Source organism: Pectinophora gossypiella, chromosome 20 (genome assembly GCF_024362695.1).
Source record: "Pectinophora gossypiella chromosome 20, ilPecGoss1.1, whole genome shotgun sequence".
NCBI classification, from domain to species: Eukaryota; Metazoa; Arthropoda; class Insecta; order Lepidoptera; family Gelechiidae; genus Pectinophora; species Pectinophora gossypiella.
This window is the reverse complement of record NC_065423.1, coordinates 4,510,040-4,530,787: the sequence shown is the minus strand read 5'-3', so window position 1 is coordinate 4,530,787 and position 20,748 is coordinate 4,510,040. Positions and strand designations below refer to the sequence as shown.

Here is a 20,748-nt window from a genome sequence, read left to right as displayed (position 1 = left end):
ACTTAAGCCCCCACCCTCGGAGTAGACTCCTACTCCGAACCCCAAACGAATTAACTCAAAAGTCCGCATAAACTTTTGAGTTATGAAGCGGCTTCCCGGCACGAAGCGAAAATAGGCAGATACACTTTGTTTATTGAATACTCCAATATAATAACACTCGCGAATGTCTTCCAACTAACTTAATGCGATCATTAACCACAAAACACCACTTCGTATTAATTATTTAGATTACTCAATGAAGAAAGCAACTGTCCCGTTCCCGTTTCCCGCCGAAAAGCCTTTCAGTTCTGAATTTTGACAAGTACGTTTTTTTTTACTATGAATTGTGTATTCAACCGAGGTAGTGCGTTGCACAAGGTTGTTAGTCGCTTTATTCAAGGTAAATCCACTCCCTTTCATAAATTCCTTCAATTACAACAAGTGCAAGTTATAACAGTGGGATTTGCTGTTGAAACAACCTTAAATTCTATGTGCTTTGATAATCGATTGTGAGACTTTTATGGAGGGAATTTTAATTTTATTATCGTGCTTATAGGACCGGTGGTAGTTTTAAATAAAAACTTCAAGATGGGAAGTTCGTATTCAAGATCATATTCTCCCAATGATACCCAACAATGCAAGGGTGTTAGTGAATCTCGTAAGTATTTTTTTTAATAGTTTTCTATAATTCCCGATAGAAGTAAAAAAACGTTGTATGGTCAGTCTTTATTTTCCAAGATTAATATCAATAATTGTCGAATTGATGTACAACATGAGTAAAATTGCGGGTAGAATTACAATTAAATATTTTGAACCATGCTGAACCTACCTTTTTGCCATGGAGATTTTATTAAAAAAAGAATATCTAAATATAACTAGCTGATACTTTAAAAATTATACCTATAAATTAAAAAAAATATAATATTGTCATTTCTTGCAAAGAGAATTTAATTCACTGTTTTTATTTATATTTGAAAAGAATACCTATAACACTACGTTTTTTATATTTATTGTCCCACAGGTACAATTGGCACAATATCCCGAATGGAATCAACAAGCAATTATATTGAAGCTGTTGTTTGTAACCAAAATGATCTTCAAGATAATGAGATGAAGGTCTTTGATATTGGTGAAGATGGCAAAGTGTTGGTTGTGAAGCAGAAAGGACAATTTAACGCTGTAGGAACAAAGTGTACCCACTATGGTGCTCCACTGGTGAATGGTGCCTTAGGAGACGGAAGGGTGAGGTGTCCCTGGCATGGTGCATGCTTCAATCTGAAGACAGGAGACATAGAAGACTTCCCAGGGTTTGACTCTTTGCCATGCTATCAAGTCACTGTCACAGAGAAGGGAGAAGTGAAGGTATGTTTCTTTTCTGTTTTTTTTTCCTATTTATTTTTCATGTTCAGAACTTTTCTAAACTCTTTGTATTAGCAATGTTAAAGTTGTAATATTCCATAAATAATAATAAAAAATAATAGAGGCCTTAGCAGAGTTTTCAGATAGTTGCTAATATAATGTGTTAATCAAAGTGGGCTTAAAGTAATTTGGTTTAGTTCTGGTGCCTAGTGTAGCTACCTAATATAACATGGTGTAAGTACCTATTTTAAATAGTTACCGACAGGTGTATGTCTGTATGTCTGAACCTAGTGTCTGATCATTCTTTCTTTAGTTCCTAGAACAGTGATGTTTAAAAAAAGATAACTTACTTACTTTAGCAATGATAACTTACATGTAGACATAATATGACCTTGAACTAGTAATTCAACCATGAAGTTACCAATCTATTTATCACACTATCTAGATCAAGATCACAGTATCTAGTTTGACCATAATTAATTGACCATGTAATGGGCGCTAAAGGTCCTTAAAGAGTACCTATTCGCTTTTTCTCGAATCTTTTTTCGAATTGTTATAAAATTGTATTATTAAATATAAGTAGGTGCCGACGTCCAGCGCGTATTTTACTACATTATGGATTTTTTTGTTTTGTTTACCTGAAATTATTTATCATTTAAGTTAATTAAGAATAAAGTGTCGCCACTAAATGTGTGAAGTGTCACCACCGAATGTGTGAAGTGTCACCACCGGATGTGTGAAGTGTGACCATCAAATGTGGTGGTACTAGGTACCTACTTACTACGTAGAACTTTTGAATTCTATGCCTATCGCTAAATGTCCAGTCGACGTAACACACGGTATGAGTAGGAGACGCACGAACAACTCATTAATTCTTATGTCACATTCTGCTTCCCCTTCAAACAGGTACCTACCTATTTATATAATGAACAGGATGTTAGTGACATCGTAACGAATTCTGAGGGGGATGATTGACGGAAAATTTCACTTGATATCAACTCAGAATTATCCCACAAAGTTTTCGGGGTGATGGCACTAACACTAGTAGTAGTAGTAGTGTAGTATTTCAGACTTCACAGATGTCGATAAACTGGTTTGCTAATTTTTTTATATTTCCTCATGAGAAAGTCACACCGTGTTAATAATTGACCTTTGCAAGCGATTAACAGATTCAGCAACCTTCGGTGAGGTCAGTTGTCACATAGGTTGACTTTTAAGGGTCATATCATTCTACTTTCGCTGTGTTATAATTCATTCTATGTGCATATCGTTCATTCTGTCCAACACCCTATTTGATTAGAAAGCCAAGTCATTCAGAATATTGAAAGCTGTATAGTGGAATATTGCGTGACCCAGATATTAATGAGGGTGGGTGCGGTTACAGGAATTTCATTCTCCGCCATACATACAGAAGACTTCGATAAAAGTATTCATGTGTGTGTAGATATTTCCGCACATGCAAATGTATGTGATATATCAAAATACCCTTTTCCTACATGATGACTACGTCTCTTCCCATAAACCTGTATCGATCTAAATAAAAATCTTAATCGGAACATTTATTGTTAGTTAATCGTCAAATTCATTCAAAGTTTAAAATCTTTCTTGGACCATATTTTAGCTCGTGGTCCGCAGACTTCTGGAAGGGAACCACTGATCTATCCGGTTCATAGGTTGTTTGCAACCTGTCACCGTAAAGGTTAGGTTAACTGTGCAGGTTTGTCTGGACAAGTCAACCGCACATCTCGGTAAGATAAGTAAGACGTTCCGGTGTACCATCGATGTCACACGAAAGAATTGATTTTCCATCTTGCGCCGGTCGCCAGGACAGGTTCAAAAACCCTTTGTTCTCTAAGGGACATTTTCATAAAAGGGCAAACTCGCTAAACGGCAATTTCTCGAAAAGGGAGATCTTACAAATTGTACAATAAAAAAAACTGCCCAGGTTTATCACGTTCCGGTCTACCTGCGAGTGCTCAGACATATGTAGACGCAGGTAGACCTCTCCGGTAGACCGTAGCGTGTATGGCATACGGTTCATCTTGATTCTTCATAAGAAATAAACAAGTGCGGCTGCCATTCTACTTTGTATTGAAGAAACACCTGAAAAGTCGTATATTTAACATAATATTGTAAAGTGTATTGAAATCCGTCCAGCAGTCGTCAAAATGTAAGCCAACTGAATGAGCTTTGCAATCTATAAATAAATGTAGAGATGCAGAAAATATAACGATTACGTCATAATCGCCTTTCTTTTTTTTCTTATATGTCATTCGAAAGTCAATTATGAAACATGAAAATCCTTAATGAAATCAGATTAAGTTTTATGGAATCGTTTTATATATAAGATTAAGAAAATTGGTTTTAGAAGTTACGAAATTCAAAGGCATTTACAAAGCATATACCTATATTGATAGACATTAACCCGATTGTCCGAAATAAGAAGATCCGTGCTTCGGAGGCCACGTTAAGCAATCAGTCCCGGCTACTATTTATACTTAATTACCTACGTCGTTATATGAGCCTTTGGCGGCTCAATAGCGGGGGTTGGTTGTTGAGGTGTGGGTTAGTTCTACTACTTAGTTCATCTTGCGATAGATGTACTTCTAACTACCACAATTGGGATATATTCGCTCGCTATGATGTGTTATGATTCATAATTCATAATTATTTATTCGTAATAAAAATGGTATTACAGTTTGCAGTTGGTCAGCATTTATCATTTGGTCTAATTTTTAAGTATTTAAATTATAACATGCAAATAGTAAAATTAAATGAAATTGATAAATTTAAATGTCAATGTAAGTAGGTACATTAATTATGAAATAATAATAAAATAAATTACATTGTCATTATTCACATTACACAATACGCAAAAAAGAAAGAAAACATGTTTGTGTTATGTATGTTTCTAAATCATATCAAGTATCCGTCTAGTGGGAACCAATACATGCTTGTAGATGTAAAGTCTAAAATGAAGGTTTTTATCATTATGTGTTACTCAAATCACATACATAACGGCCTCCGTGGTCCAGTGGTTGAGCGTTCGGCTCACGATCTGGAGGTCTCGGGTTCGAATCCCGGTGCAGACATATCACTTTCTGATCCCTAGTTTAGTAAAGACATTGTAGGCTGATCACCTGATTGTCCAGAAGTAAGATGATCGGTGCTTCGGAAGGCACGTTATGCCGTTGGTCCCGGTTACTACTTACGTCTTTACGTCGATCTGTACGTAGGCCTTTGGCGGCTCGATAATAACCCTGACAACAGGGTTGATTAGGTTAGTCATCCACCTCACAACCCACACGATAGAAGAAGACTCAGATCACATCATGATATAATAACATAGCTGACGAGAAGTGGGGTGTATATTATACTGCTCTGCATACCCCTCTGGAGACACAGCCGTGTAGCTATGTTATGTGTTGTTACTTGTTACTCACTAAAGCCATTTGGTCATGATAAATTGTCGGACTAATTGCGACCTGCCTAGCTATTACATGGTCGAATAATACTAGAGACTAGTTAACAATGACTTGAAGACGATTGTGTAAACGCCACATGTTTTTGCCATGTATTATTTTATACTGCTGTGACTAATACTAAAGTGAGTAACCCGCTTAGCTCATTCACGAAGTTAGTTTTCTCATGTTTTCCATCAGCAAACGTAGAGTCATAGATTTTTTTATCAGTTTACACTTTAGAGCGCAAACGCTATGCTATTTTTTTAATATGATAAGCTAAGGAGGAGCTCGGTGGCGCAGCGGTAAACGCGCTCGGTCTGCGATTATTGAAGTTAAGCAACTTTCGCAAAGGCCGGTCATAGGATGGGTGACCGCAAAAAAAAAAGTTTTCAAACCGAACTCCTCTGTGCTTCGGAAGGCACGTTAAGCCGTTGGTCCCTGCTGTATTAGCAGTCGTTAATAACCATCAATCTGCACTGGGCCCGCGTGATGGTTTAAGGCCCGATCTCCCTATCCATCCATAGAGAAGGCCCGTGTCCCAGCAGTGGGGACGTTAATGGGCTGATGATGATGAATAAGCTAAGCACCTAACTATATATGTCCACGCCCACAACAAAATCTATTTTTTATTGTTTTATGATTTCTATCGATGACAGATTTCGTCTTTATCTTAATCTCCATCACACCCCGGACATTTCATACAAACAACCTCGGTTTACACAGACACTACACATTGACATTATCAACACGCGCATCTGTGTGAGTGAAGTCTGAGGGCTGCCAATTACAATACCAAATTTAAGGGTGAAACTAGAAGATTGACCCTTTCTTATGCCCGGTTCAGACTATTCCAGTCCTACGTACTTAGTTCGGCGATTGAATCCAGCGCTGGAATGCTAATGGAATAATGTGAACCAGTACTGAAATGTGCCCATTGATGTGAACGTATTCCAATGTTGGTTCACATTGTCCCAGTGACGTTCCAGCGCTGCTTTAAATCGCTAGATCGGAATGCTAGTGGAATAATGTGAACCAGTACTGGAATGTGCCCATTGATGTGAACGTATTCCAATGCTGTTCATGTTCACATTGTTCCAGTAATATTCCAGGGCTGATTTTTATCGCTGGTCTGGAATGCTAGTGGATTAGTGTGAACCACTACAGCCCTCGCGGCGCGAATTATATCGATGGCTTCGACCAATAACCGATCCACGTCTACCTACGTAGACAACATGCGTATAATGGTCGAAACTCTTGATATAATTCGCGCCGCGCGCGTTACGGTTGTCATGTAGACCCTGCTAAAATGTGCCTATTCCAATGAACGTATTCCAATGCTGGTTCACATTGTTCCAGTGACGTTCCAGCGCTAAATTAAATCGCTGGACTGGAATGCTTACAGGAGTAATGTGAATCGGGCATTTAGCTCTACATGCATATTTTTTTGTACTGTACAGTACAAGCTTAAACATTGCAATAATTAAAGTTCTCTCGTAGTCGTACAATCATGAGCAATAGCATATACTTACCCACTTTAGAACCCTGTCGCACTAACATATTTGACATTTAATGTGACTTACGGGTCAATTTGCCAAAAAAGTTAATGTGACATGGTATCAAAATGTATACATATAGTACTCGTGACTGTACCTAAATTGATAATCGCATACCGATTCCATGAAGTGACGTCCATGTCACGCCTATTACTACATATTATTAAACATCTCTCCTCTAGTCACGATGATGTATTGAGCATACAGGTTTAATAGCCAGACTCAAATGCGTTACACAGCCTTTCGGGGTATTGATGTCAATATAACCGCCACAGGCGAGGCTAATGGATGACCCAGTTTCTGAAGCAACATACCTTGGACTTAACGATTACTATCGACGTTTGACAGTTTACGCTCGAACGCAGAAATATTACATCCTTCCAGTATGCTATATTTATATCGTACTGCTTTGGACAAAGACATCTCCCATCCTTTTCCCATTGTCTTTACCTTGAACATCGTCCTGAGTGAGAGAGAGATAAAACATTTAATAAGTATATAATTATATGTCTTTATTTCGTTCAGTCATTTCTGAGAGGTATCCAGCCAGCAAGCGGCTTCTCTGTCGCTTTTTCTAGGCACTTTTCTTTAACTGTATTTTTTCTATACCTACATACATACATTAGCCTATTTCCCACCGGGTAAGCGGAGACTATGGAATTCCATTTGCTTCGATCCTGACATACTTCTCTTGCTTCCTCCACATTCATCAATCGTTTCATATACGCACGCCGGTTCAGCGTAGATCTTACTGAACCTTTTCATCATTGGAGGACATCTCCAATTTGGTCAATGTTCTCCTAGGTCTTACTCTGCCAGCCCTACCACCAACCTTCGCTTTATATACTGCTTTCGTAATCCTATTATCCTACCTACTATTTCCAGCTCATCGTGTTTTTATATCTAAAGAATAAGATATTATACACTTCCTCGTACCAAATATGTACCTACTAGGGAAATGATAATAAATTAATGGGTTTTTTATTTACGTATTGATGACTACCGATCACAAGACGGCTCGAGACGTTTGATTGATAAAGTTCGAGTTATCTAGCAATACTTAGACAAGCTAGCTTCAATCCAGGTTATAAATTGTAAGGTATACCCAGATGGCCAGATTGTACTGTATCTATCATCATCTGTGTTAATTTGTTTTGTATGTTGTGTGCAATAAAGTATATGTGTATTGTATTGTATACATTGTGAGGTATGACGGAAAGCAATGAATGAGACTTGCTCACTTGACTTGACCGGAAAGGATGGCGTGAAAGAGAGGAGGCCTAGGCTGAGTAGATAGAATAAATTGTAGTCTCAATTTTAACCAGGAGTGAAATTAATTGAGTGAAATCGAGGTTTTGTTGAAGAAAATTACACCAGAGGGGTTAAAATGGCCACATCGAGTGTGCGTTACCCCAACAAGAAAGTATCTCCTAGAGTTATATGAGTAGAACGTATAGTTGGTGCCTTATCTGCTGTAAATGTGCGCCCACATAAAAAATGTGTGCCCCCTGTCGTTTCGAAAAAAAATCGAAAAAACGATTCTTGCTGGGGTAACGTTTTTCTAGCAGGAAAATTCTAAACGAATGATCGGAGAGAGAAAAACTGTACATGGCCAGATAGCTTATATGTGTGCCAAAATGTGCCCCCAAAAATAAAATCTGTGCCCCTTCAGATTTTCGAGATATTGCATTTCCTGCTGGAGTAACGTTTTGATGAATAGTATATCTCTAAAACCATTGCATGTGCCCCTGTAGAATAAACATACGCGAGTAGCTCTTAATGTGTGCCCCTTTGTGCCCCAATTAGATTTTAGAAAATATTTATAGTTTTCAAGTTATCGCGGTTTTATGAAAACCCGAAAAAACATCGCAGCGTCTAAATGAGACAAGGCATAACTTCGCTGAAAACTGTATTCGGTCTTTCTTGACGCTAATAATAACCATACAAAGTTTCAAAAATGTTCATGCATGCGTTTTTGAATAATCTTGCTAAAAGTAAAAACGATGGTGTCATAACTTTGACGGCAAAATACAAGGAACTGGCACAATCCCAGATGTGTAGGTGTAAACCAAAATCTTGTGCCTTTAGTCAAAAATATATGGTGAAAATATTGAGCTTCAAATGTTACGCATTAAGTAAATATAAACAAAAAACCAAAATATGTAAACAACGGCTGGTTATCCGACCAAATTTGAATGACTACTAAAAAGCGACGGATTCATACATATCGATGACCTTCTTTACTTTACTCACTAACCGGTTCACACGTGTTGTGCCTGAGTACACTGAAGTAGAAAAGTAATAACTAATAAAATAAAGTTGTTATTGGATTATATTTTAATAGCTGTTTCTATGACCTTACACATGATTAAGTACATTTATAAGAGCCATTTTCAAATAAAATGTACATGTGACTAACATGCTCAAAATCGTGACCAAACTGTTTTGTGACATACCTGTATTTTTATACTAATGTAAATAATAATTTCCACATCAACAAGCTGTTTCATTTATATAGTCACAAGGTGCATTTAATATATTTTTTAATTAGCCCTCAAAACTTTTGAACGCGACTGTAAGGACAACAGCTTAGGTATAATACGTCCAATAAAGAAGGTCCTCGTTAAGTATGAATCCGTCGCTTTTTAGTAGTCATTCAGATTTGGTCGGATAACCAGCCGTTGTTTACATATTTTGGTTTTTTGTTTATATTTACTTAATGCGTAACATTTGAAGCTCAATATTTTCACCATATATTTTTGACTAAAGGCACAAGATTTTGGTTTACACCTACACATCTGGGATTGTGCCAGTTCCTTGTATTTTGCCGTCAAAGTTATGACACCATCGTTTTTACTTTTAGCAAGATTATTCAAAAACGCATGCATGAACATTTTTGAAACTTTGTATGGTTATTATTAGCGTCAAGAAAGACCGAATACAGTTTTCAGCGAAGTTATGCCTTGTCTCATTTAGGCGCTGCGATGTTTTTTCGGGTTTTCATAAAACCGCGATAACTTGAAAACTATAAATATTTTCTAAAATCTAATTGGGGCACAAAGGGGCACACATTAAGAGCTACTCGCGTATGTTTATTCTACAGGGGCACATGCAATGGTTTTAGAGATATACTATTCATCAAAACGTTACTCCAGCAGGAAATGCAATATCTCGAAAATCTGAAGGGGCACAGATTTTATTTTTGGGGGCACATTTTGGCACACATATAAGCTATCTGGCCATGTACAGTTTTTCTCTCTCCGATCATTCGTTTAGAATTTTCCTGCTAGAAAAACGTTACCCCAGCAAGAATCGTTTTTTCGATTTTTTTTCGAAACGACAGGGGGCACACATTTTTTATGTGGGCGCACATTTACAGCAGATAAGGCACCAACTATACGTTCTACTCATATAACTCTAGGAGATACTTTCTTGTTGGGGTAACGCACACCCACATCGAAGCAATTCACCTTAGAAAGTAATATGGCAATTTGACATTTGCGCATATAAAAGTAAGTGCGCAATGCAAACAAATGTCAAATAGCAATATTGCTTTCTTAGATGAATTGTTTCTATATGGCCATTTTAACCCCCCAGAATGTGTTTTTTTTAAATGACGCTTATTTTTTATTATATAGATCTATAATGATAGTAATTACCACAAAATCAATAAAGCGAAAGTAACATAGGTAACAGCTGTTTCGTCACTTTAATATGTTTCTGTATTGGGAAAGCGATAACAGTTCTTCACTACCCGAAACCGCTGTCGTTATCGAATTTTGAAAAATCAATTTACGAGTGTACATAATACTGTATACGCTTATTCATATTACGCACTTACCTAACATTATATTGAGGAAATGGAGATAAATGCCTTTATCGTTGATAGTCATACATATTTTGACTATTAGGCCATTCATTTACGTGTTAACTATATCATGTTTGGATAATAGATAATTAATATCACGTGGATTCCAGGATTTGTGCCCATTAATCGTAATAGGCTCGCTCCATTATTACCTATAGTGTTGCCGCTCGATAGTGCCCTATCGATAGTTCGATCGAAAACTAGTTTACCAAAAAACGATAGTATCGATAATTAATCGATAGTATCGATACTATCGATAGCTCTTTTTTGGCGATACTATTGATAAGCAACGATAGTATCGATACTATCGATAGTATCGATAGTTAAAAGATGAAAAACTATCGATAGTATCGATACTATCGATAGTATCGATAGTTGAAAAACAAAAAACTATCAATACTATCGATAGTATCGCTCTTCGATATTGCGCAAGCTATCGATACTATCGATAGTTTTGTATGATCGATAGTGACCTTAATTTCGATAGTTGGGTAGATGATTTTGGCTGTTTACTATCGATAGTAAAACTATCGATTTTTCGGCAACACTAATTACCTACATGGCACTTAAACATAGCGAGGAATGGGTGTTAAAACGTATTATATCTACATCAATGGTATAATGTAATTTATTGTACTTACACCTCTGCCTAAAAACCTCCGTGGGGACATATCACAAAAAATACTTTGTGGTCACTAATTTGGTTAGGACACACATTTATCACCCCATCATACACAAGACATAACAGACATAAGGGGTAGGCAGAGGTCTTCTAATCGTGTGGGTTGTTAGGTGGTATACCAACCTCATCAATCCTGGTGTCAGGGTTATTACTGAGCCGCCAAGCACCCCTGATATGGCTCATGTAACGACTACATACTACTTCAGTAAGTAGTAACCGGGTCCAACGGCTTAACGTGCCTTCCGAAGCATGGATCATCTTACTTTCGGACAATCAGGTGATCAGCCTGTAATGTCCTAACCAAACTAGGGATCACAAAGTGATTTTTGTGATATGTCCCCACCGGGATTCGAACTCGAGGCCTCCGGATCTTGAGCCCAACGCTCAACCACTGGACCAAGGAGGCCGTTATTAGGCACCTATCGACTAGTTATCGTTCGTGGCTATAGAAAGACAGGGCGATCCGACGGCGGCTAGTCGTAGCTATGTGGTAATTTTATTGATTCGATGCTTCGTAGTTCGTAAGTGCTACGTATGAGATACGTGTCACTAGAATTTTAATTTGACATTGATGTGCCCGGGAACCATTTTAGGACTTATGTAAAAATAACTTTATTACCTAACCTTTAGGCAGATAAGACCAGAGTACAAGAAAGAACAATTTGAAACAGAAAAGCAGCCAGTGACTTTACTATTATTTTTTTTTTTACTTTTCCGCTTTGGGAACAAAAGCGGAGCTGAAACTACAAATTAATTGGCAGGATTTCGAGTCTTAAAACGTTTTCTATTGTTAAGTTTTCAATATAGCTACAACATTTAGATATGTTAGACACAACGTTACACGCGTCACATGTACCTACATCTTGTGCAAAAAAGGTTTTTTTTAATTAAAATTGCTTAACATTTTCATTAATTTTATTACTAAGCCATCAAATAGGCATAGTATGAAATAAGGATAACACCGGTCTATCGGCCGCCGTCGCCCTGTCTCTCAGCAAATGGTGCGCAATAACTTACACCATATCCGCTAAACAGGTTGTTCAAGCTTCCTTTTAAATCTAACGTGTCATAGTATAGTAATATTCGTATTCGTAATACTTATAATCCACCTGCGTCTGACCTTGTGTTGACCGCCGAGATACGGACTTTTAAACATTGCTGCGGGCTCTGACTCATTCAAGGTCGCGACGAATTCACCTAAAAGCAGTTAATGCAAGCGCAGCTATTGTTTACTATGCTACATCGCCATTGTTTTACTCAAGCGGAACTATTTAGGAATGCAATTTTCCTGAATGTTGCTGTAAAAGTGTATTTAGATGATGTCATAATGTAATTCGTCTAAACATAGCACAGTGCTCGCTTTTGATTCTGGGCATTTTCCTGTTCCAGGTCCGAGCAAAGATCAGCGATCTCAAGTCAAACGTCCGCATCAAGGAGATGGGCGTGGCGTCGCCGTCGGACACCAGCACCGTGGTGGTGGTGGGCGGCGGACCCTCGGGCGCCACCTGCGCCGAGACACTGCGCAGCGAGGGTTTCACGGGACGCATCGTCGTCCTCGCCAAGGAACCCTACTTACCCTACGACAGAATCAAAGTCTCCAAAATAGGCACCGCTACCGACATCGAGAAACTACAAGCCCGATCCGCCGAATACTACCACAACAACAACATCGAGATCCTAACAGGAGTAGAAGCGACCAAAGTGGACACGAAGGAGAAAGTCGTCTGTCTGAGCAACGGCAAGAAAATTAACTTCACAGCGCTGTACCTTGCGACCGGATCCAAACCGCGCGTACCAGACATCCCCAATGTGGATCTCAAGAACATATTTACCGTGAGAAACTTTGAGGATTCCAAGAACATTCTGAGCACGCTCGGAGAGAACAACGACAAGGACGTGGTCGTCCTCGGCCTCAGCTTCATCGGCCTGGAAGCCGCCGCCTCGTCCTGTGCGAAAGCCAAGTCTATGACTGTAGTCGGCACAGACACCGCCCCTCTCGGACAGATATTCGGAAGTGAAATTGGCAATCGTCTACGAAAGCTCTTCGAGGAGAAGGGAGTAAAGTTCCATTTCAGTACGACAATAAAGAAGTGTATCGGGGAAAAAGGCGTGATAAAGTCCGTTGAACTCGCCAATGGAACCACACTGCCCGCGGACATGCTCATATTGGGCGTGGGAACCACCTTCTACACAGACTTCCTGGAAGATAGTGGTATAGCGCTGCAACCGAACGGTGCGGTTACCGTCAACGATAAGCTGGAAACCAACGTGCCCCACGTGTACGCGGGCGGCGACATCGCATACGCGCCCGTTTTTGCCGCCGGCAATAAACAAATGAGTATAGGACATGTCGGGCTCTCGCAGTACCACGGGAGAGTCGCAGCACTTAATATTCTTAAGAAAGAAACTGTACTGAAAACTGTTCCGTTCTTCTGGACGATGGTGTTCGGCAAGTCCATTCGGTACGCGGGCTGCGGCAAGCCCGCTAGCACGCAAGTTGTAGGAGACATTGAAGAATTGAAGTTCGTAATATTCTTCTTTGATGAGAAGGACAAAGTGATTGCGGTGGCGTCATGCATGCGGGACCCCGTTGTGTCTCAGTTCGCGGAGCTGCTGCACCAAGGAAAGACGCTCAGTAAGAAAGATTTGAAAGACGACCCCTTTGCTTGGACGCAGCACATCAACTAACAATACCAATTTTACATTTATTTCGACTATAAGCCAAGTGTCAAACTTGCCATCAAATGTATTATCTTCTTTCCAGCTTGATGTGGAACGAATCATTTCAGGGTAATGTTGTTGAAACACTGAAACAGTATTTAAAATAATTCGAATATTTTTATAATCTACAGTACTTATCTAGTTAAAGTTTGGTCCAACTATATTTTGTTATTTACGGTATCAAATGTTTTTAAGGGTAACCAGAAAATGTGTATTTAAGTATACATTGGTGCTGATTCCAGTACACACTGTCTTAAGTTTATTTTAAGTTATACCTGTCATTTTCTGATCCGTCGAAAAGGAAAGAGACGGGTAATCGACAGGCATAAAATTTATGGAACACATCCATTTTAGACAGAAATTTAAAAAACCTTTCCAATATTTTATATTGGTCAATATTCTATTTTCTTGTTTGTGGCTGCATCGTTCAGAAACGATTATTCTGCCATATTGGCCAATAACCCGACAGAATTACGTCGACAGCACACGTCAAACGGATTGCATATGAGCGACATGCCCATTTTAATCGCCCGGGTTATTCATTCATTTCAAACAGTTGTCAATCATCCGACCCTTTCCTATTCGGCGGATAAGAAAATGACAGGTATAACTTAAAATAAAATTAGGATGTGTCTGCCGGAATCGGCGCCATTATAAAGTGCTTTTAAAGAGGCTTGCCTCTTACCATTTTAGATTATAATAATCTATAAGAAATAGATAATAAATTAAAAAATATATCCATTTCTCGATGTATAACTAAGAAGATAATTATGTTTGGCAATACATTGTTTAAGTACATTTGAAATGTAGAAGTTTTTATGATTTATCTGTGATTTATAAATATCAGTCTTATGACTATAAACTGTAATGCAAAGTATATGCCACTGTTACAAAAATACTATGTTCCTTTGCTTCTGCTTTTATACAATAAACATCACAATATTTAAGTTAAGAATAAATAATTGTTTCAACAAATATGTACAATTGCAGTGTCATTTTAATATTTTCTATTGTTAACATTCTGCTGGAGCTGTTTTATTATATTTAGTTTGTTGTTAATAAATAAAAAATATTAAAAAAGTAAAAAATGTGTTTAAATTGTATCAGCTCTAAATAAAAAGACACAAACTAAACACACACATAAATCTAATGCCCTTAATCTCCCTAACAGGGTTTCAAGAGCAACGTTTAGAAGATAAACAGCAATAAAGACAATAAACTAACAAGAATTCTGTATTATACATATATAAAACATAAACTTCATGCCTGTATGTAGCAGTATCTAATGGGGTGGGCAGACACAAGTAGTAAGAAGATAACTTGCAACCATGGGACCAATAGTCCGATACACCAGTCATGTAGACATGGTACATGACACACACAAACAATTATTTATGTAAATGTTTCAAAAATATTTGTTCTAAAGAGTTTTAGCTGTCGCTGTCAACTCTTAACAGATATAAAGGATAATTATATTGCAACATTAATATACTAAAGTAGAAAAGAATATAAATAATAATAAAACTGTTTCAATTGAACTCAATATATTTCTAACTATACAAGTAAACTAAGCATAAACTAAATTATCATAAACTAATCCCATGATTCCTTTACTCTGAGATGACCAAGGCGTTCATACAATGTGACATCCTCTTTAAACAGCTTCGCCTTGCTGCTCAGGACTTGTTCTGTTCGCTTTTCAGGTTTCCCGAGAGCTTTAGCATGTCCTGCACTTTCAGCCTGAAAATAAATACACAAGCATTATAGAACCGTGTTACAGAGGTCTGGATCAGTGAATTAAACCTTACCATAAACAACATTAAAATCAATCAATCACATCAAGAAAAATACCTTGGCCTAGTACTTGATGATAAACTGACATGGGCAGCCCACATTAAATACATTCGATCTAAAATAGTAGCACTTACAGGTGCTATGCACAGAATGTCTCATTGTATACCATATAACTTAAGAGACACTATCTACAATTCTTTAGTCAAACCACATTTGGAATATTTGGTACAAATTTGGGGCTCTGCCGCTAAAACCAATCTTAAGAAACTCCAAACCTCACAAAATAAGCTAATAAAGGTCCTGTATCGCATAGATTACTTAACACCAACTGAAATAATTTATAATAAAACAAAATACTTTAATTTATCGCAATTATATAAATATAACACATGCATACTGGTAAGGAAAATTTTACATAAAACCATTCACTCAGACATCACTTTCACCAAAAAGACCCACAAGCATAATACAAGGAACAAAGATAATATTGTATTACGTGGACCTAGAACTAAAACTTATGGCATTAAAAATATATTATATGAGGGAGCGCAGATTTATAACAGCTTGCCAAAAGAAATTAAAAATACTGAAACCATGACTTCTTTTAAGAACAAACTTAAAACCTATATAGCAGCAACGTAACATAATATATACCATAATATATACGTAAAAAATTAAAGTTTTATTAACTAGAGGATTACATATATACCTATTTTTGTATTATTTTCTTTTTTTTCTTTTAGTTAAGTAGTAATAGCATGTTTGTATAAACTCTTGGATAACTATAAGCTAATATATACTGTCTTAATGTTTCTCATATTAAGTGAATTTGTAATTCTTTTGAGAAATAAATCTTTAACCTGAAACCGGAGTTATCAAAATTACCTCTGTAGCTAGGTAATCTTGACGATTCAACATAGTTGAGTATTCATACCTGCATGTTCGTTATGTATCTAAACCTATAGTTACGTAGTATTACTGTTTATTCTATGATTTAGTACCCTTCTTAGCGATTTCATAAGAATCAAGTCAGAACCAATATACAATATTCGCCACAAAATTTATTCATGTTAATGGAAATACAACAACGTTACATACCTCTGTGAGGTAAGGAAACCTCAGATAGAACATGTTTTGCTCTTCAATAGCTAATTCCTGCTGCATTTTGCGTAAATGCTTAGGTTCCACTTTCTTAACTAAACGGTCTTTTCCACGAAATATATGGCCATTAGGCATGCGGTTACGTCGGAACAATACAAGTGATAATCTCATTTTAATTTAAAAATATGTAAGTTGGTAAATTATAAAAGCACTCATATGTTTTTGTTTTGACATTGACATTTTTTTATTTTTGAGGTTATCCATAGATATTTATTTTTACTTTTATGAAGCAGTTAATTGTAAATTAATTGTCGCACACAGCTACACCACCACCAGCTAGTGTCAGTGTCACATACATGAAAACGAAGCACCATTTAATTCACATAACGGTTGATGCCTGCCTATATGAAAATGTATTTTTTTTGTGATCGCTATTTTTGTGTAAAATATTTTTACGAAGTACAGTAAGTGTAAATTGAGCGCAAAATGTAATTTCACTGCCGGCGAAGGCAATTCGGTGGTGTGAGATCAGGATTTTTACAGATGTTATAACAACAATTACTATTTACATTGCGTTTCTTATGCAATCCAAAGAATAAGATCAATAGTTTCTCTGCAATGTATTATAAACATTTGTTGGTATCTTATAAGGAACTGTTTACATAATAGATGCGCTTGTCAATCTTTTATTTTCTATGGTAACTCTACTTTGTCTATGCTCGATTATGGCTGTTGATCGAGCGTAGGTCTGTGTTTTCTCGTAAATAAATTTTGTGGAAATAAATTGTTGTAAATGTAATTTTACTGTGATCATCTTAGTTTGTTAAGTATGGGATCACGGGGCTGACAAAAGCACCTATTCCCGAGTGATTCTCGAGATTGGTGAGTACCTATTTTCTCTTGCAAGTGTACAAATGTTTCGGTAGTTAATTTTGTGTTGGAAAGTTATTCCTCTTTATTTGCATCGACATCGTTATCTAAATAAGTTAAATAAACAATGGGACTACTTTAAGTAGGTCCGTGCATTGCGAATATTGCTGCATTCGCCACATAACGAGAGTTTCGTTTCGGCACCCTTTCACTTTATTGTATACATTATTTTCGTGCTCTACTTATTCCGATACTTTATATTTTTTTTAATTCTATTGTTGTATCCTGCACCACTATTCCCTATTACCGTTAGATGTACACGTTAATACATTTACTGGGAATTATGTAAAAGATGTTATTTATTTTGTAATTACTTTCAGCAATGCATTTAAAAAATGACCCACTTTGTTACAATTTCTTAACGACGGGTATTCGCAACAGCATTTAGTGATCTCCAGTCTAGTCTGTGTTGGTACCGCACTTAAACTGGTAAACAACTACTATCAATATAGGAAGTGCCTGACCCCTAGTACAATTAACATAATTTAATGCTAATCAATTTTATACAATCCTATTAGAGCTTATCAGTTATTGCCTTATGTATATGTGCTGCTGTTTTACAGTGTGTGATTTTTAATCTATGCTCACAAATTGATTAACAATAGTGTTGCATTTCAAAAATGTAAGTATTAATACCTATTGATGTAATATCTACTTACTTTATTATGCTTTAATTTCAAATAATTCATTTAAAATTTTATTTGTTTTATTAGGTTTGTGATTAAATAACGAACATTATAAGTGACAAAATTATTTAATTTTACTTTTTATTTTGATCTGTGAATTCAGTGATTCTTTTTTAAGAAAATTACCTGTTATGTATAAATTTTAATGAGAGTAATAATCTGAATTTATTGTGGTAATGAAGTAGAGTAAACATAAAAGTAAAAAAGTGTTACCATTAAAATTATTATGCCATTTATTACATGTTTCACAGTTACATGAGAGAGGCATTTTAAATTGAAACTACATTTATATAATGATGATACAGAAATACATGTATAGAATAAGTGAATAAACTCCAAAATATAAGACATTTTCATAAATTTATATAAAGTGTCTGCTGATTTTTGGCATTTATTTATTTATATTGATAGTATAATAGGACATTTTTGTAGGTTTAGGGTTCATTCACATAGTGCGGTATCCCAAGCCTAACATGGATGATATAATATTATGGTTTTTAAGAATGTCTAAGGCTCTGTGCATAGGATTTTCTTGCAGCTTCATTTCCTCAGTTGGAAAAGCTTCAGTAGTTTTAGGTTAATAAGACACTTATTATGTAAAAATTCAAAGTGTAACTATGTTACCTACTGAACAAAGATATTTTTGAATTTGAATGTATGTATATTATGGATAAACTCCAACTTTCCACCCCCCATGTTTCCAGTTTCCTGGCAGATACCACCTCTCTGTGTGAATGAATGAAATAGTACACACATAACACAAACTCACATCTTGTGTAACATTCACAGGGCATTAACCTCTTATCAGACTCAATCCTTATCGTTGCACTCTGATTATTTTCTTGCTGCCAGGTAGAGTTTGCTTTGCCCTGATTAAAATACAATTAAGATTTACAATCTGTGACTGGTTTTAACCTGGTTTGGCCCTTGGTCTTGGTTCCATACAAGACCATTAACCCGGCCCCAGGGGGAACAGAGTCATCTTCTCTGCCCTCCACTGGGGCAATTCCTGTTCGGCGCGTCCTTGCCGCGGGGGTGGGCGCCTCTTACTTCAGTAGGCCGGAGTGAGATGGTGGCTGAGTTCGAATAGGGACCCAGACCTACGGGGTATAACGTAGAACCCTTGCCCAGGGATACGGGTGAAGACCTCAACGGCTGCAGAGGCGGAGATGGGAGCCATCGGTACGGTAATGCAGGACGGAAGGGGCATGTCACAGGGACTGTAACCTGGAACCTGACAGAGGGCAGCAGTAACTGTCAGTACTATTCAGAGGCAGAGGACAGGAGCCCTAGTATGGCTTTGTAATAGACTACTCTGGGCGCCATCCCACTCGCGTCAGACAGAGTACTGCGGGGCGGAAGGCAAGAGGGAAACCACTGCCCTATTTTTCCCTAAAAAGTAGCATGGAGAGTATTCGGAAAATGCTACACCGACAAGAGCGTGGCTCTTAAATTGATGATGATGATGACTGGTTTTAAAGTTTTTTAAATGGTAAAGGTAATAAAAAGATTGGTTTTGTTGTGTAAGGTTCATTAGTTTATTTTTGCAGGTATAGTTATTTAAAAATCACCTTGGAATGTCAAGTTGATATGTTAGTAATTAGATAAATATATATTTGAGTGAAATAAAAAATACCTGTGACTGTGAGTCCTGTGACCATACTCAAAACATGGCCATCAACTTTCACAACTAGTTCCAAATCTGTAGTTTTTTAGTGTAGGTTTTTTTTTAATATAGGTACTTTTAACCTGTGTTGGTTTTGAAGTCCGTAGACAAGTGATAAGTATGATCGAAGTCGGTTTTTTTCTTCTTCTGTCTGCCGCGGTTTTTTATTCCTTTTATAATATAAACACTTTCACTGTGCGAAGCTCTAAATATTATAATATAGTAGGAAAATATTGTCATTCTTAAGATCCAGCACATTTTCTTTTGAAATACCTAAATTTGGAATTTAGCTACTTACCATAGAATAAGGAGTAATACTACGGCAACCCCAACCAGTGGCTGAGCCTTTACCTCCGTCTTACTTTACTTTTCAATCGTATGGCGTCACGTCTTTTTTTTGACGTGACTTATTGTAGACTTGCCGCAGATGGCATTAACTACTTGGCCGGACAAATGGGGAGCGCTGAGGGCTCTTACCCGGGCTCTTACGATAACTTCAATGTGTAGTGTCAGTGTAAATCGAAGTTTTTTTTTTATCTATTGTCATTCAGACCGTGAGACATTCTTTTTCGCAGTCTTATTCCGGTTGTTCCGTCACAGAATAATTCTAGCACTTATAGACCGTGAAAGACACAGTATAGAACATCATGGCGTAACACAAACGACGGATGGCTTTGCTTATGTTATACCACAGTTTTATATATATTTTAGTTCGTCAATACAATAGCAAGAGCTAAAGCAAGTTGGAATTTTCTCACGGAGTAGGTAACTTACCTACGCGGTGATCTATCGATCGTTTATCTTAGCAGACGTCCATTTACACAAGCAATTCTTATTGGTTCATTATTTCTCTTCTTTTTTCGATTTGATGGTTTGGTTTCATAATTTCATATTAAGGCCCGGTCCAATATTCACCATAGCAGAGTCGAGCGCAGAGGAAGAGAG

General features: G+C 37.1%; 4 protein-coding genes across 6 annotated transcripts in view; 3 read left to right on the top strand and 1 right to left on the bottom strand.

Moving 5' to 3' along the window:
- Positions 1 to 20,748, top strand: part of LOC126376157 (zinc finger protein OZF-like) — a 164,518-nt gene that overhangs the window by 73,729 nt on the left and 70,041 nt on the right. The gene's annotated exons all lie outside the window — the stretch shown is intronic.
- Positions 78 to 15,034, top strand: LOC126376152 (apoptosis-inducing factor 3). Its single transcript, XM_050023347.1, has 4 exons — positions 78 to 379; positions 536 to 637; positions 1,001 to 1,341; positions 12,295 to 15,034. Exons 1-4 carry the CDS (start codon positions 319 to 321, stop codon positions 13,591 to 13,593), a joined length of 1,803 nt encoding a protein of 600 aa, XP_049879304.1. The 5' UTR covers positions 78 to 318; the 3' UTR covers positions 13,594 to 15,034.
- On the bottom strand, positions 15,154 to 16,767 carry LOC126376162 (ribosomal protein 63, mitochondrial). The gene is made up of 2 exons (XM_050023365.1): positions 16,519 to 16,767; positions 15,154 to 15,366 (listed from the first exon to the last, which is right to left on the bottom strand). Exons 1-2 carry the CDS (start codon positions 16,690 to 16,692, stop codon positions 15,220 to 15,222), a joined length of 321 nt encoding a protein of 106 aa, XP_049879322.1. The 5' UTR covers positions 16,693 to 16,767; the 3' UTR covers positions 15,154 to 15,219.
- Positions 17,246 to 20,748, top strand: part of LOC126376155 (signal peptide peptidase-like 3) — a 39,476-nt gene continuing 35,973 nt past the window's right edge. For 2 of the 3 annotated variants that reach the window (XM_050023354.1, XM_050023351.1), the window contains exon 1: positions 17,246 to 17,403. The gene's annotated coding sequence lies outside the window, so the exon portion shown is untranslated. Of the gene's footprint in view, positions 17,404 to 17,870; positions 18,074 to 20,748 lie in introns of those variants that run through there. The other variant, XM_050023353.1, reaches the window with a different exon arrangement.